General features: G+C 40.6%; 3 protein-coding genes across 5 annotated transcripts in view; 1 reads left to right on the top strand and 2 right to left on the bottom strand.

Moving 5' to 3' along the window:
* STXBP4 (syntaxin binding protein 4) overlaps positions 1 to 2,588 on the bottom strand; it is a 201,713-nt gene extending 199,125 nt beyond the window's left edge. The window contains exon 1 of the mRNA XM_021067245.1: positions 2,143 to 2,588. The gene's annotated coding sequence lies outside the window, so the exon portion shown is untranslated. The remainder of the gene's footprint in view (positions 1 to 2,142) is intronic.
* On the top strand, positions 1,854 to 11,307 carry LOC100739396 (cytochrome c oxidase assembly protein COX11, mitochondrial). Its single transcript, XM_003483022.4, has 4 exons — positions 1,854 to 2,658; positions 6,819 to 6,974; positions 8,765 to 8,890; positions 9,289 to 11,307. Exons 1-4 carry the CDS (start codon positions 2,308 to 2,310, stop codon positions 9,469 to 9,471), a joined length of 816 nt encoding a protein of 271 aa, XP_003483070.1. The 5' UTR covers positions 1,854 to 2,307; the 3' UTR covers positions 9,472 to 11,307.
* The window catches only part of TOM1L1 (target of myb1 like 1 membrane trafficking protein), a 63,697-nt gene continuing 54,196 nt past the window's right edge, over positions 8,635 to 18,135 (bottom strand). For all 3 annotated transcript variants that reach the window (XM_021067247.1, XM_021067248.1, XM_005668945.3), the window contains 4 exons: positions 16,315 to 16,420; positions 15,530 to 15,611; positions 11,297 to 11,361; positions 8,635 to 10,745 (listed from right to left, as the gene is read on the bottom strand). In XM_021067247.1, coding sequence (XP_020922906.1) covers positions 11,298 to 11,361; positions 15,530 to 15,611; positions 16,315 to 16,420 — 252 coding nt within the window. In that variant the 3' untranslated portion in view covers positions 8,635 to 10,745; position 11,297. The remainder of the gene's footprint in view (positions 10,746 to 11,296; positions 11,362 to 15,529; positions 15,612 to 16,314; positions 16,421 to 18,135) is intronic.

The raw sequence follows: 18,135 nt of genomic DNA, 5'->3' as shown, positions 1-18,135 counted from the left end.
TGCTGTGGTTCTGGTGTAGGCCAGTGGCAACAGCTCAGTCTAGACCCCTAGCCTGGGAACCTCCATATGCCATGGGTGTGGCCCTAAAAGGACAAAAAAAAAAAAAAAAAAAAAAAAAAAAGAAAGAAAAATAAATAAATAAATAAAAATAAAACAGAAATATGTTTGTAGAATCACAGAATCTTGAAATTTCTGTGCCAAAGTAGAAGACTCAGAAGATACTTGAACTTTTTTTTTGGCTTTGTAATTTTCTGCCCGTGTGACCACAAGTTAATCAATAGCTCACTCAAGGTGACCATCATCACTCAGCTGGCCTAATGCAACTGCCTCCTAATCATTGTGTCTTCTTTTTTGCTCGCTCCCCTTTAAACCCATTCTCCACATCACAGCCAAGATCTTTTGAAAAGTGTGAATCAAGGAGTTCCCCTTGTGGCTCAGTGGTAACATATCCGACTAGTACCCATGAGGATGCAGGTTGGACCCCTGGCCTCGCTCAGTGGGTGAGGGATCCGGCATTGCTGTGAGCTGTGGTATAGATCACAGATGAGACTCAGATCTGGCGTTGCTGTGGTGGCCAGCAGCTACAGCTCTGATTTGACCCCTAGCCTGGGAACTTCCATATGCTGCAGGTAAGACCCTAACAAAGGAAAAAAATAAATAAATAAAAATAAAAAGTGTGAATCAGATATCATTGTATGCTTCAAACTCTGACAGCTTATTACTTCTTTATTTTTTAAAATTATAGTTGATTTACAATGTTTCCAATGACTCTTAGAATAAAATCCAAACTCTTGGACATGGCTTAAAAGGCTGTTATTATCTGGTCCCTGTATACCTGCTCTGGCCCATTTCCTACCACTTTTCCTGCCTGCTCACAATGGTAGGAACACACTGGTCTTTTTGTTCTTCAGTGGTAACCAACTCTTGCTTGTCTGGGGCCTCTGCATGGCTTGGAATTGTCATTGTGTAGCCTGCTCCTTATCATCACTCAGGACTAGGCTCAAATGTCAAATCCTCAGAAAGACCTTCCCTTACTTTCCCTCGTTTTGTTTGTCAATTACACTGTATTGATTGTTATCTGAAATTCCCTTATTTATGTATCTGTTATTTGCTTGAAAGTCCCTTGGAGAAAGGACACACTCCATAACTGAAGTGATCTTCTTTGACTTTCCCTGTGCTGTAGCCCCAGTAGGTTGAATAATGTCTGGCCCACAAGAGAGTAGAATAAATAAGATGCTGTATCAGTCCAAGTCATTTAACTTCTGGGGACTTCAGCTTCCTCATCCATAAAGTGGGGATACTTACATCTGCTCGGCACATCTACAGCAAAGCCTACTAAATAAATGTTTACCTGTGAAAATCACTTTACATGCATATTCTTACTTACTGCCATGATTTTAAAGAGGTCATATAACTGCCCTAGGGACACAGGGTCATAGAGAGAGCCCAGGTATGAATCCACACCGGTGCAACTTCAGAATCTCAGCTCTTAACCACTATTTTACATAGTTCCTTGAAAGATGCTTCCTTCCATTACAACAAAATCAGCTGCGCGGTGCGCGCCACTCAGATCCTAGTTTGTCCTGTAGGACAACTGAAGAAAGCTATTATTTACATCCTCCATGCGCTTCTTTTCCAAGATAAACATCCCCATTTCTTTCAACCCTTCTTTACATGATCCTCATATCCGGTCACTATGCTTTTAAAACCAAGTTTGACAACGTCCCTCCCGCCCCTGAACTGGTTAATTTTCACTGGGCAATCGGTTTAGGGACATCAGAGCAGTAGAAGCCGATTCCCAAGGACTGAGGAAGTGTAGATGCGTGAGTGTTCCAGTGGTCTGTGGTTAAAACACCGGAAGCCTTCCTGGGAGAGGTGAGCCTAGAGCCCGAGTCCAGGGCAGTGAGAGCGGACCTGCAACCAGGGTACCCCCTTCAAAGGACCGCGCGCGGGACAGCAGTCTCTTGGGGCCACCAGGTCGAGACAAAGGCTGATGGAGGTTAGGAAGATCACTGACCCAAAGCCGTGGGATGATGGGCTTGCACGCGGAGGAACGCACGCCGTTTTCCTAAAAGTAAGTTAGGTAGGTACAGGAAAGAGGCAAAGTAGGAGGAACAGTCACGAAGCAAAACGCGAACTTACCCGGCGCCCGGCAACCCGGCCTCCGTAGCCCGACTACAAGCGCCACCACCAGAGGAGCCTGGTAGCCAAGGCAGCGGCAGGCTCGACCCAGAGATCGCGAGATAGAGCAGGCCTCGCGAGATCTGGCTTCTTGCCCCTGACAGGCGGGAGTTCTGTTCCGGGGCTATGGGAGGGCTCTGGCGTCTAGGATGGAGCCGCGTCGCTTTCTGCGGCTGGCCCTGGAGCCACCTTGGGGCCCCGACCAGGGCCGCGGAGAGGATAGAGCCGTATCTCGGGCACGGCAGGAGCGGCACAGGAGGTGCTGAGAGGGGACTAAGGAGGTTGGGGACATGGAGGCGTCCAAGCCTGGCAGTGCAGCCGCTCCGGCGGCCGAAGAGTACGAACCCCTTCACGCGCGAGCAGGAGGAGGATTGGCGGCGGCGGAACAAGACGGTCCTCACGTACGTGGCCGCTGCGGCCGTGGGCATGCTGGGGGCGTCCTACGCCGCCGTGCCCCTTTACCGGCTCTATTGCCAGGTAGGGCCGGCGCTGCCCGCTGGGCGGCCCATCGGGAGGGGCAGAGGTGCAGGGCAGATCCCTATACAGCGATGCTTCACCGTGTAGTGTTGGAGGGATGTCCGAGATTATCCACCAAACAGGAAACAGGCCTTAAAAAGTGACTTAGTTGCCCAAGGTCCCCAAAGAAGTTAGTGACAAAGCTACCAGTGGAACCTAAGCTCTTGGAGTGACCGTGCCTATACCCCACTGCCCAGTGAAATCTCTCAATCTCAGCTACACCATCGAAAAGGCTTGCAGCCTATACTCTGGTATTTGGCAATCTGCTTTATGCTCCTCCTGCTCACACACGTGCCAGTTTTTCAAATGTAATTTATGTTATTATATTCCTTCTGTAAACCACTATAGTTTCTGTGCAAAGGTTGACAGAATGGGAGTATGCTTGCTGCTCATACTTCACCTGGGAGTAACTTTTTATCTATCACGAGTGCGAATTAGGACTGCGAGGCGTTTCTCCCTTATTAATAGGTAACTGTAAAGTCCTTATCTTTTAGATCAGACACTCTAGTGCAGTTGTTTGCAAAATTCAGTGGGCATCAGCGTCATTATCTAGGAGGGGAACTTTAATGCAAATTGTTGGGTCCAACCCCAGAACTGTTGAACTCTGGGAGTTCCCACTGTAGTGCAGTGGGTTAAAAATCTGGTGGTAGTGATTCGGGTGGCTGCGAAGGCACGGATTCCATCCTCAGCTGGCTCAGTGGGTTAAGGATACAGCATTGCCACAGCTGTGGCTTTATGCTGCAGCTCAGGATTAGATCCCTGGCCCTGCAACTTCCTTATGCAGCAGGGGTGTGGCCATTAAAAACAAAAACAAAAACAAACTCTGTGGGCAGGGTCCAGCAGTCAGTGTTTTGACAATTTCTGTAGCAGATTTTGATGCAAACTAATGTTTGAGAACCAACCACAAGCGCAGACTTCACCTCTTCTCCTAAGTTCTTTGTTTTTTGTTTTGTTTTGTTTTTTAGGGCTGCCTTTGAGGCATAGGGAGGTTCCCAGACTAAGGGTCAAATCGGAGGTACGGCTGCCAGCCTACACCACAGCAACACAGGATTTGAGCCTCATCAGCCACCTACACCACAGCTCATGGCAACGCCAGATCCTTAACCCACTGAATGAGGCCAGGGATCGAACCTGAAATCTCATGGTTCCTAGTCAGATTTGTTTCTGCTGCGCCAAGATGGGAACTCCTCTCCTAAGTTCTTAAATAGTTGTTTGCTGCTTTGTCTAGGCATTAGGCTCACGGATGGAGCTTCTTAAGTAAACCTGTCAGGGCCCCCCTACCCCAGAGATTTTGATTAGGATACTTGGATAGGGGCCGGAAATTTGTTTTAAAAACATGCCATAAAGGAGAGCTACACATTGGGTTCATTCAGTGAATGAATGATAGTGGTTTCCAAACTTTGTTGTCCATGGGAATCACCTAGTGAACTTTTCACAATCCTGACACCCAGGTCACATCCCTAACCAATTAAATCAAGTGGGACTCAGACATTAGTAATTCTTTAAAGGATTCCAGTGTGCGGAAGCGTTTGGGAGTCACTGGTTAACTGCTTTTTCCCGCTACAGTTGTTAATACCTGGCTTACTTCCCCTGTCCCTATGAAGATTAACTTTTGCCTTTGTTTTTGATAATGACTGAAACAGCAGAAATCTAAAGGACTTTTCAGTCTCTTAATATCAACATTTATATGGGAAAGTGCAGTAGCTTGATTTCTGGAGGATGAGCATAGAATGTGAATTAATTTTCATCAGAGGGCAGCCTGGACCAAGGATGAATCCCCAAGCTACCAGTTGGTTAAATAATAAGCATAACTGAATCTAAAACAGCAAGTGTAGTTCAGCCCAAACCATGGAGGGATGGTGTAAGAAGATGGGTGGTTAATTTTATTCTTCAGTGAATATGTACCATTTTAGAGGGGAGATCGCTACTGGTATCTAGTGGGTAGAGGCTAAGGATGCTGCTAAACCTCCAACCCTGCAGATAACAGACCCATTCCCCCACCTCACCAAAAAAAAAAAAAAAAAAAAAAAAAAAAAAAAAAGTAAAGAATTATCCTGTCCAAAATGGCATTAGTGCCGAGATTGAGAAGCCCTGCCCCCAGCTGAAGTGAATGACAATATTTCATGCACAAGTATCAAAGTGCAGGGCAGGAAAGTAAAAACAACTGTATTTTTTTTTTTCCTTTTTCTTTTTTAAGGCCACACCCACAGCATATTCCCAGGCTAGGGGTCAAATCGGAGCTACAGCTGCTGGCCTACACCACAGCAACGTTGGAGTGGAGCCGCATCTGCAGCCTACACCACAGCTCATGGCAATGGCGGATCCTTACCCCACTGAGCAAGGCTAGGGATCAAAATTGCATCATTGTGGATACTAGTCAGATTCATTTCTGCTGGGCCACAGTAGGAATTCCCAATAATTGTAATTTGTGATCCTGAACTTAAATCACAGTTAGATGTCCAGTAGTGCCATTTCTGCAAAAGCATGTCTTTCACTTTCAGAATCACAGAACTTTAGAGCCAAAAATAAGGGATTATATAAACCACATTGAGCTCATTTTATGAGCATGGAAAGTGTAGCTTAAAGTAAGATTTATTTAGTTTTGGAGCTAGTTAGTGAAAGAAATTAGACTGAAGTACAGGACATTTTCTTTTCACTGCCCTTTTCTATGTTTGATTTCTCAAATCATCACACTAACAAATTTGAAAAATATATATTCAAAGACTGCCTGTTAAAAAATGTTAAAGAATCTTTCTTCAAGGAACTCAGATTATTCAGGAAATAGAGTAATATCTTAAAACTTAAGGATTATATCTCTCTTGAGTAGAAGAATGTACTTATCTATTATAGGTAAATAAAGGCTTGCCCTCTGATGCATCTTGTAGGGACATAATGTCATTTGGTAATATTGCATGGCAGTTTAGTGAAGCTAGCTGACTGTGTAACAAGGCCAGATAGTAATACTGTATTTTGCTGGGAGTCTTCCCTAGCCTCAAAGTTAGTATTTTTTTCCTAGTTTAGTAACAGATAAATTATCAGGAAACCAGAATTCTGGCAACCTCAGCCTTCAGAAGAATGACACTGGAGGTAAGGATTTTTTAAGCATCTCTGATAAGGAAATAATTAATGGCAATGAAGACAGACAAGAAATGTCAAGACAGATTATTATGATGCGTTATGATTAGTTGATTCAGTGGCCAAAAAGATCAAGTCTCTGCTTAATTGGTGATATCTACATAAAGCTGTACTACACTAAGAAATTACAGAAAAAAAAATTTTACAAAAACATTTACCAACATGGAAAAATACTTATGATACTTGAGGAAAGAAGACTACAGAAGTGAAGCTACAAACCTACCTGTGCTCTAAAAAGTTATGATATGGAAAAGGACCAGACAGGAATGTGGAAAATGGAATTATTTAAATCATCTTATTGAAGTGACAGGGTTGTGGGTAAATTTTATTTCTCTTAATAATAGTTGATATTAAATACCAGCAATAAAGGAATTATGTTTAATGAAAAGTTCAGCTAAAAATTTCAAATTCTATCTATGGAGAGTTTGCTCTCTTCCAAGTGATTCATTTTGACTATGCCAGATAACCAAATGATTACTGAAAAATCATTTAACAAATGACTTTAACAAATACAGGCCCTTGACACTCAAAATGTGGTTAAACCATTGGCATATTCATAGGGAATGGTGGGTGACAGTATATTAACTTGGATCCTACTGGATTATTAAATTGTTTTTGAAATTTTGTTTCATCCAATAAATAGATCATCAGTACCTAAATTTGTGGGTGGTTTTTTTTTTTTTTTTTTTTTTGGTCTTTTTGCCTTTTCTAGGGCTGCTCCCAGGGCATATGAAAGTTCCCAGGCTAGGGGTCTAATCAGAGCTGTAGCCAGCGGCCTGCGCCACAGCCACATTAGATCCTAGCCGTGTCTGTGACCTTCACCACAGCTCATGGCAACACCGGATCCCTAACCCACTGAGCAAGGCCAGGGATTGAACCCGCAACCTCATGGTTCCTAGTCAGATTCGTTAACCACTGCGCCACGATGGGAACTCCAATCTGTGGTATTACTGTTCAGCATATTATACCTTTATATCTTTTTCTAGACTACTGGACTTGGAGGATCAGCAGTAGCAGGTCATGCATCAGACCAGATTGAAAACATGGTACCTGTTAAGGATCGCATCATTAAAGTCACCTTTAATGCAGATGTGCATGCAAGTCTCCAGTGGAACTTCAGACCTCAGCAAACAGAAATATACGTAAGTGATTAAAGCAGTTTTTAAAAGATTACTTTGTTCCATGTAAAAATTCTTATATCACTACTATTTCATGATTTGGGAAATACTCATCTAAACTTAATTTCAAAATACTGACAGATTCCATTCTTTTATTCCCACACACTACTTTTTGACAGTGCCCTCTACCTAATGTAACAGAGTATACTTTTAACGTTTTAAGTTACATGGCATTATAATAAAAGTTAGTTTGGAACGATGGAAAATGTCATCTTTTTATTAGGAGCATATTAAGTGTTCACTAAGAAGTTCTCTGGTCACTAATTTCGAGAGTAGAAGCAGCTGTCCTACTCTACCTGAGGTATGGATGATAGGAAATACGTTGAAAATCAGTAGTTACAGTGAAAACTAGTTTACTGATTTACATAAAAAATATCCCAGTCCCTTAAAAAATAGTAAATAGTCACATTCTACTTCAGAAAGACTATACACCTTAAAGTTCTCCTAAAACCTTGACTGATGGAATCCTAGAGGATTTAACTGAAATTATCTCATGAATTGAGGTATAGCGAGAAAAGCTCAATTGTTAACGCTTATTGGAAAACTGCTATCAATCTTACCCAGGTTAGTAATCCTGACTGACTGTAATAATTGAGGGTTTTTTTTGTTTTTTTTGTTTTTTTTTCTGCCTTTTCTTGGGCCACTCCTGTGGCATATGGAGGTTCCCAGGCTAGGGGTCGAATTGGAGCTGTAGCCAGCAGCCTACGCCACAGCCACAGCAATGCGGGATCCCAGCCACGTCTGCTACCCACACAACAGCTCACGGCAATGCCAGATCCTCAACCCACTGAGCAAGGGCAGGGATTGAATCAGCAACCTCATGGTTCCCAGTCAGATTCGTTAACCACTGCGCCACGACGGTAACTCCAATAATTGATGTTTTGAATATAGTTCTGAATATTAGTTCCAATCACCGTAGTTAGTGGTATACAAAGTATTAGTGGCTAAATCAGTACATGTGACAGCATCCTTTGGAAATTGACTTTTTTAAAGCTTTGCAGTTTATCTGTTATACTATATATATAAAGAATATTTTTAAAAAGTATTAGTGCTTTTTTGGTTAAAAGTTCTATTCTGTCAGTTATACATTTAATTTACTCTGGCTGTAAACTAAGGTTGGTAACCTTTTCTAAAAAGAATCTAATCAATCATATAATGATATTCAGGGATAAGGGTTAAGAAGTTAGACTTGTTCTTGGATACATTTTGTTTGTTTATTTTTTATTTTATTTTTTGTCTTTTTGCCTTTTCTAGGGCTGCTCCTGCAGCAGATGGAGGTTCCCAGGCTAGGGGTCTAATTGGAGCTGTAGCCACCAGCCTACGCCAGAGCCACAGCAATGTGGGATCCGAGCCGCGTCTGCAACCCACACCACAGCTCACAGCAACGCCGGATCCTTAACCCACTGAGCAAGGCCAGGGATCAAACCTGCAACCTCATGGTTCCTAGTCGGATTTTTTAACCACTAAGCCATGACGAGAATTCCTTTGGATACATTTTTTAAAACATTTGCAGATTCTCACTTGAAAACTTTGGACATACAATAGGATGATCCATAACTAAGGGTGCATTATAGTGCATTGGTTCTTCACTGATATATGCCAAGTAACATCAGAAAATCAGATGTTCGTGGGTAGTATTCAGTTTATTTTGCTGACCCTTGACATTAGATTAGGCATTATGGTCTGAAATGAAAATAAGGAAAGAAGGAGAGTGAAATTTAAAATGCTGAAAAGATATATTTTCCTTAAAACAGGTGGTGCCAGGAGAGACTGCACTGGCGTTTTATAAAGCTAAGAATCCTACTGACAAACCAGTAATTGGAATTTCTACATACAATGTTGTACCATTTGAAGCTGGACAGTATTTCAATAAAATACAGGTAAAACATATTTTAAAATGCAAAAAAAAATGCAGACATGAGAATGTGATAAAAGTATATAAAGTTGTTTCCTACTAAATTTACTGCAGTATTTTTTTAATAGGTACTAATTTTTGAAAGTTCCTTTCTTCTAAACTTCAAATTGTTTTTCCATTGCTTATAATAGCTGTGCAGAGCTTGAGAGCCAAACCGTGCGAATATCTGCTTTTAAAATGAGAAGAATTTGCTCGTTCTCAATCCTTAAAGCAAAACTCAATCTGAGGTGAAAGATTCTATCACAGAATTTATAGATTATAATTAACAGTATCCTTATTAAAGCCAATAAATGAAGCATTAGTTTTTGTTATATATAATAAAATAGAAATATTAATAAATGAATACCTTTCTATAACTTCTAGTGCTTCTGTTTTGAAGAGCAAAGGCTTAATCCACAAGAGGAAGTAGATATGCCAGTGTTTTTCTACATTGATCCTGAATTTGCTGAAGATCCAAGAATGGTGAATGTTGATCTCATCACTCTTTCTTATACTTTTTTTGAAGCCAAAGAGGGGCAGAAGTTGCCGGTCCCAGGCTATAATTGAAGTCAGCAACTAAGTCCTGCTTCAGATTTGTGATTTTTGAAAAATCATGTATCTTGTCTTCTCAGAAGAGAAATATTTACAATAACGTGAAGCCTCCTATTTTAAATATTATGTACCAATGGTTCTTTTTCTCCCAACTTATTTACCCTACATTAGAATGTACGACTATTTGAAACCATACCTGGAATTTAAGTAGTATTAAAAGACACTGCTTTGTTTCTTAAATACAGTCACTATTTTAAAAGCTCGAAATGGAAGAAGACTCTCTAAGCCCTAATAGCTTGCTCAAAGATTGCATTCTGATTTCAAATTTGACTATATCCTTTAAGATCTACAGTTATTTTATATTTAGAGTACTAAATAATTACTTTGAAATTTTGGTACCATGACATTTAAATAAAATGATTAATTTATATACTAGGCTTTTAGCATTTCTTGTGAAGTTCCAAGTTCCCAAATGCTAAAATATAAGTATAGGATTGTGAAAGTTTACTGACATCAAAAGTTCTCTGAAAAAAGATGTATTAAACTGTTTTAATAGTAATTTATTTTGGTTTGTAATTATGATATAAATGAATGCATAATTTATTCTGCATGTTTTCCAGTAGTCTTTCTTCCAAAAAGAAGAAAAAAGAACATTTAGTATTATAAAGAATTATGCTTAAAGGCAATGCAATGTAGAATCCATTGACCTCTTCAGGGTACCTGAAATATAATTAAGCTAAAATCATCAAGGCTTTTATAATTCATAATTCTAAACAAGAGTATTATTTATAAAGAAGTGCAAATTGACTTTTACATTCAACTTTAGCTAAATGAAGGCACTCATTATTCTTCCTGAATAATGTATTTAATTTTTCACATTTCATGCTTTCATTTATAAACAATTATTTTGTAATAAAAATCATCCTCATCTTCTCTTATCCCAGCTCTTGTGATGACCTCTAAATGTAGGAAGGCCTGTGAAACATAAGCTGCTACACCTAATTAACCTGGTTGGCTTCAGTGCCATGAATTTTTCTTCTTAATTCTTAAGTGAATTTATGTTACAACCAAGTTCTTTTGAGATAAAGCCTGAGCTCCTGTGGGGTCATAACTGTTAACTCTGGAACTGTTACTCTTCTGTTTAAACTTTGTTACTGTGGAGGAGAAATTTCCACCATGGTTTTGATGTGTTGGAAGGTCTTAACTTCGGGTCTCAAAGCTGGACAGGGTCTCCGTTTTAGAGAATTGGCACCAGAAATGCAGCTAGTGAGCTGGTCATCCACTTGCATCTGGAATAAAAAGAAAAGTAAACCACCTCCACCCTTTCCTCTCTTTCCCCATTCCTTGATAACTGAGAGCCACAGTCTAATAGAGGAAAGGTAGGAATGTACTACTTCCATGGTGAAGGTATGAAGGGAATAAATGAGGTGAATAGGTTATGTGCATTTATTAGTAAATAAATGGGATGATTGGTAAAGCAAGAGAATCCAGACCTATCTAGACTAATAATGGGTTCTACTAGACCCATTTAACAAGTATTAACTGCAACTTTGATTCTAGTGCTAAGTTTTACTGATCATCTGTTTTTGTTAGCAATATTTCTATACCAGGACTTTGATTCCCAAGAGTCATAATTTTTAGCTAACACAGTCACAAAGTATTTCATTAGTGAACAATAGTTCATTATAATTTGAGTGATTCAGAGGAATTTGTGTAATATTATTTTACTCATCAAAGTGTCAGACTGAGATGGCCCTTACAATGTAAATGCTAACTGTAGAAAGTGATGGTTACACTGCAGTCATGTGCAATGTAAGTTGTGTAAAAGTGAAGTCTTTACCTCAACAGTTACTGTGACTTTGAGCTTCTTTATGGTGATGAGCATCAATGTCTTCATAAATAGCTCTGAAAGAAACAAGCCATCATGGCAAAAGAATTATGTATCAATTTCAATGTATGCTCTGACTTATTAACTGCCAGCATCTTAACTGGCCATAAAAATCTAGTGCCATTTTCTGTGTTCAGGCTCTATCGATGAATAAAAACAAAGGTCTCTGCCCTAAAGCTTACATTACAGCTTTCTTAGATCCTAATGCTGCAGGGGATCATGCAGCTTATCACCTTAAATAACGATTTCACTTTCAATTAAATGAGAATTATGGCTCAAATTTGGACAGTCTATCTGTTAAAAAAAAAAATTGTTCAGCTTTCCCTGGCATCAAAACATTAAAAAAAATTCATATTCATAGTTTATTGAACCTGTGTTATTACAGTCCAAACTCCTGAGCTACCTTTAGCATATAACTGTCATCTTTGTAGTTTATATAGAATAATTTCTCTTTTCTTTTTTTTTTTTTTTTTTTTTTTTTTGATCTTTCTAGGGCCACACTTGCAACATATGGAAGTTCCCAGGCTAAGGGTCTAATCTGAGCTTCAGCTGCTGGCCTACACCACAGCCACAGCAATGCCAGATCTGAGCTGTGTCTGTGACCTACACCTCAGCTCACAGCAATGGCTGGACCCACTGAGAAGAGGCAGAGATCAAACCTGCCTCCTCATGGATACTAGTCAGGTTTGTTACTGCTGAGCCACACAGGAATTCCCTATATATAGTAATTTTTCTATGAGAGCCTTCATTCAATTCTTTATATTTGTCTTACGTATGTCCACAGCTCAAAAATGTATCTACAAATACTGGTATCAATATACACAGTATAGCAACACATGGCTAAAAAAAGAAAAATCTCATAAAAATACAGCACTTTGAAGGCATACACATTTGAAGGCCCCAACCCAGCATGGTCCAGACATTTTAATGTTTCTTTGTAAGTTTTGTCTCTCATTGTCTACAAGACTGTTTCAAGCCTTCTTCACTCAAATCTCTGATCCCTCTCCTGTCAGTCAGAAACCTCAGGTTCCCATCACCAGATCTTCAAGTCTGTTTTCATCTGTACCATGATCTACTTCTGTGATCCTATCTCTCTACCCCTCACTTTTCAAATACTATACTCATTTAGCGTAGTGTTTCCCTTCTTGAATCTTCAGCTTCTCATTCTCTACTACATCCTACCCCTCAGAATTCATAGATATCCCAGTTATCTCCCGTTTTATAAAATAATACACTCAATCCCATGTCTACTTAATCACCTCAATAATCCTCTACCTGTCAGACCAGTTACCATGATCACTTCATGTTTAAGTTTCTGCATAAGTTATAACCTGTGCACTTAGCATCTACTTCATTTACTTTTTTTTTTTTTTTGCATTCAAAAGTTTTTGTTTTTGTTTTTGTTTTGTCTTTTTGCCTTTTCAAGGGCCGCTCCCACGGCATATGGAGGTTTCCCAGGCTAGGGGTCCAACTGGAGCTGTAGCCGCTGGCCTATGCCAGGGCCACAGCAACTCGGGATCCAAGCCGCGTCTGCAGCCTACACCACAGCTAAGGCAACGCCAGATCCCTAACCCACTGAGCAAGGGCAGGGATCCAACCCGCAACCTCATGGCTCCCAGTCAGATTTGTTAACCACTGCGCCACGATGGGAACTCCTCAAAAGTTTTTTTATTGATATTAACAGTTTGTCCCTTAAAAAGTCTGTGGGACTTTAAGAATTTGACTTTTTTTTTTTTTTAAAAACAGACTTTATTTTTTAGAGCAATTTTAGATTCACAACAAAACTGAGCAGGAAGTTAAGAAATGTCTCATATGTCCCCTTCATCTCTTATTTTTTAATGCACTGAAATTTGGCTCTGTCCCTATCAATATACCAGAATGCTTCTACTGAAATCACCAGTGATTTATCTAGTGTTCAGACCTCATCTTTCTTCAGCGATGTTCATCATAGTTATGCATGCTCTTCTTTTTATTCCCAAATGGCAGTTTCCACATCTGGTAACAGGTTCCCTGTTGCTCTCTTTGTCCCTGGCTTTTCCATTTCCTTGAATGTGCCAAAGTCTCTCCCCATAGGGTCTTTGTGTAAACTGTTACCAGGGCCTGCAACACTGATTCCCAAACTTGCCACCATACTAAAAATTGCAGGTCTTAGCCTTAATGTCACTTCCCCAGGCTTTCTCTAACCCTCATTTAAATCAGTTCTTTCTGTAATATACTGTCAGCATCTTCCATACCATTAACACAAGTTGTAAAATCCATGTCTGCCTGGTGATTTAAGTTCTGCCTCCAAACTAGATGTTCAACATGATAAATTAGGCATTGATCATTGTCTCTTGCACACAGTCAATGTTCAATGCATTTATCGAATGAATGAATCATGTGTATGTATAAGTACTGCACTCTGTGTTCTGCTGGAGTAGAAATTCTTTCTTCTTTGTTTTTTTAATATCTGTTGCACCTCCATATTACAAGAATCTCCTAATATCTCCTTATAGTCTATATTCCTATTGGATGCAGAACTGATAAGAGCATAGTTTACAGATAGCATACCTAGTTTAACCAATCTCTAATTTCTTTTTTTTTTCCTTTTTTTTGTCTATTTAGTGCCACACCCAAGGCATATGGACATTCCCAGGATAGGCGTTGAATTGGAGCTGTAGCCGCCAGCCTACGCCACAGCCACAGCAATGCCAGATCTGAGCCATGTCTGTGACCTACACCACAGATCACGGCAACGCCAGATCCTTAACCCACTGAGCGGGGCCATGGATCGAACCCACAACCTCATGGTTCCTAGTCAGATTCGTTAGCCGCTGAGCCATGGCGGGAACTCCCCAATTTCTAATTTCTTAAACCACTAGTATATTCAGTGACACTTTATCAAGCAGAATGACCTAGGGAAATTTCACAATCCTGTTAGGAAAAAATATTTAATGAACTCCTAAGCCTATTAAGACTTATTCATAAATCATTCCAAAATGGATCACTACATTGAGGGTGTAGCAAATGCCTCATGTACCTGGCAGATCAGATGAAGGGATGCAGGGGGTCGGGTGGGGCCTGGTGGACCTCAGAATCTACCTGTCTTAAAGAGGCAGCTACTACAAAGCCCCAGGCTATTGTTAGCATGTAAAAATGCAGGCCTGGCATTTCTGTCATGTCCCAAAGAATCCAGAGGTCCAGATATTTTTTTTTACTATATCTCACTTTTTAACTCTTGGGAATTAATTTGCAAATGCATATTTAAAATTCAGATAGGTCAAACACAGCTGCAGGCAAGTTATAGCCTGCAGGCTGCTGGTTTCTAAACAATGATTTCCATAAATTTGCTTTAATCATTGTATACAATTTGGGGGGATAAACTTCAGTCAATCAAAGTACATTACAGCTCTATTGAGCCTACCATCCATAAATATATATATTTTTTGTCTTTTTAGGGCTGCACTCATGGCATATGGAGGTTCCCAGGCTAGGGGTCCAATCAGAGCTGTAGCTGCTGGCCTACAGCTATAGCAACGCTGGATCTGAGCTGAGCCTGTGACCTACACCACAGCTCGTAGCAGTACCGGATCTTTAACCCACTGAGTAAGGCCAGGGATTGAACTCTTGTCCTCATGGATATCAGTCAGGTTCATTAACCACTGAGCCATGATGGGAACTATCATAAATATTTACATACAGTTGACCAGTATGAAATCATAAAATAATGCTGTTTAAGGATTTCAAGTTAAAGTTATTTTTACAGTAATAATCCATTTTAAACATATTGTTGTCATAGGTAGTGAGAATTAAAAAACAAGCTCTTATATGAGAGCACTAGTCAAAGAACAATTAAATTATCCCCTCAATGTGGTACTTATATTACCAGTCCATGAGTAGCTCTCTTCTCAAGCTGTAAAGAACCTGACTTTCTGCCCAGGTACCTATGAGGAATGCACTAATGCACATGAGAGTTCGGGTTATTTCTTCATGTGCAGCCCCAGCATTTTTATTTTTTAGTCCCAAGGCGGAGAATGACAAGACCAGTAAGAGCCTCCACAAAAACTCAAGTCATTTTTAAATAAGGTCATTGATTTCTACCAAAACCTTAAAAAGAATGTATAACCAAGCCCTGTTAGCTTTGCTACCAGGGAACCAAGACCAAAAAAAAAAAAAAAGAAAGAAATCATTTTGTAAATGACTTACTCTGTAGTGACAGCAGGCGCTAAGGGATCAAACTCCATTACTTCGTAGTAATTGGGTGGCTGAAGATCATTCTTTGTCATTGCTATAGGCAACAAAATGACCAGAAAACACACACTGTGCTTTTTGAAGAGATACACAAAATCAACATTCTCTTTATGAGCTAGACTTCAAACGAAAGATCCCAACAAACACTGACAACCAGACATAAGCAGACTGCTTTTGGTTGCTGTTGTTGTTGTCTTTTTAGGGCTATACCCACAGCATATGAAAATTCCCAGGCTAGGGGTTGAATCAGAGCTGTAGCTGCCAGCATACACCACAGCCATAGTGATACAGGATCCGAGTCACATCCTCGACCTACACCACAACTCACAGCAATCCCCGATCCTTAACCCACTGAGCAAGGCCAGGGATCGAACCAGCATCCTCATGGATACTAGTCAGGTTCATTACTCCTGAGCCACAACAGGAACTCCCACACTGCTGTTCTAATGCTACTTCCAAGTACAAAAAACCTGTATCTAACAAAAAGATTTCCAAACTTCCACTAAAGGTTCATTTACCTCAGCACTCACTCAAAATATAATATTCAGTGTAAAACAAGCATTTTTACAATCCCCTATTGTCAGTCATATCTGCCCTGAATTTATCTCATGGAGCTTAAAAATGCAAATGCATCTCTAATTTTTCCTCTCTGTATGTTTCCAATTACCAATAAATCCCTAGCAGATCCATATATCCTCACAAGTTTCCTTATTCAATGCAAACAATAAAGTGTCACGTACATGGATGATTGCTGGGCAAGGTCGGCAGTCTCTGGTTTGATGATGTTGCTGGAATGCTCTGTAGACTAACTGGCTGTGGTAATAATGAATCTGAATATTCTGGAAACTAAAGAAAGCAGAGTGAATGTTTAAATAAACATTCTATATTAAGCTTTTCTTTATTAGATTCCTAGACTTCCAAGTGGTATGATTCCAAGAACTATATACTCTCAACTCGCTAAGAATTAGTAATTATTAACTATTATTTTAGCTTTTAGGTAACAACCCCTTACAACATTTACTACTTTTCTGTCTGGCTTCATGCCCCTTGCACCTCATTTCCCATATAAAATATAAACTTAAAAAAATAGGAATGTAAGGCTCAGTCTAGAGTCTCTTGTTCCACACTGAATATAAAAACCTCAGCCTCAAGGAGGACAAAAAACATTAGCTACAAAAAAGCATAAGGTGAAGATATCAAAACTTACAGATAAAGAGTAAAGTTTTAGTAAGAAATATCTCCTTGTAATTTTCCTTATTCATTTCAAAGCTATATCCTGGGGACCTACTATGTACCAGGCTCTATAAATAAAGCAGTATATAAAAGAGGCCAAACCCCAGCCCTCAAGGAGCAGATAACCAACAAATGTAAACAGGTGGCAGATGGCAAGTGCTCTCAGGAATAAGCTGGGCCACAGGAGAAGAGGCTGGGGTGGGATATTGCTCCAACAGTCCTGACAGTTGTGGTCAGAGAATGCCTCATCCCTGGGGACACTGAGCAAAGCTCTGAGTCTGATGTGGACCCTGTGATTATCTGAGGGGACACTAGGTCATACACTCTGAAGCAAGGAGGCCAGGGCAGTTGGAACAGTGTAAGCCAAGGGAGAGAGGCAACAGGTGAGGCTGGAGAGGTAATGGGAGGGGTCAGATCAGCATTTCAGGTTTTTACTGAATAAAGTGGAGTGAGGAAGAAAATCGTAGGTGGGTTCAGAGCAGATGAGTAATATAATATGAACTTTACTTTTAAAAGATTGCTTTGGTTTCTGGAGTTCGCCTTATGGCACAGAGCAAATGAACCCGACTAGGAACCATGAGGTTGTGGGTTCAATCCCTGGCCTTACTCAGTGGATTAAGGATCCAGTGTTGCTGTGAGCTGTGGTGTAGGTCGCAGACATGGCTTAGATCTGTTGTTACTGTGGCTGTGGCAAAGGCCGGCAACCGTAGCTCTGATTAGACCCCTAGCCTGGGAACCTCCATATGCCGTGGGTGTGGCCCTTAAAAAAAAAAAAAAAAAAGATTGCTCTGGTTTCTTTTTTGAGACAAGATTGTGTGATGGGGAGGGGATGGAGAGGGAAGTGAGGGCTGTGGCAGAGGAACCCTCAGGGAGGCCACTGCACGAGCCATCTGATGGCTTGGACCCGGATGTGAAATGGAGGGGGTGAGAAGTGGCTGGATAATAGATACATGTTGCAGGTAAAAGGTAAGTAGAGGGCAAGCGTGACTTTCCCAAGTTTCTGAGCTCAGCAACTGAAATTGTGGTCCTTTACTAAGCGGAGAAAACAGGAGGAGGAGCACATGGGGAGCTGGGGCTGGGAGGAACATAGGAGGAGGTGTGAAGTGGAGCGTGGAGATGGAAGCTCTGAGTCTAGGGGAGGGGTATGGGCTGGAGACAGCAACTTGTCAGTAGGAATCTGAGTAGTATTTCAAGATATGAGACCAAAAGACCACGAAGGGATGAATGTAGCTAGAGAAATCTTAAACCCTGGCGCCTCTAACACCGAGAGGCCAGCAAAGGAGGAGGGATGGGTAAAGGAGATGGAGAAGTGAGGCAGGAGAAGAACC

The sequence above is a fragment of the Sus scrofa genome, chromosome 12, assembly GCF_000003025.6.
Source record: "Sus scrofa isolate TJ Tabasco breed Duroc chromosome 12, Sscrofa11.1, whole genome shotgun sequence".
Classification (NCBI taxonomy): Eukaryota; Metazoa; Chordata; class Mammalia; order Artiodactyla; family Suidae; genus Sus; species Sus scrofa.
This window is presented reverse-complemented; position numbering and strand designations above follow the sequence as displayed.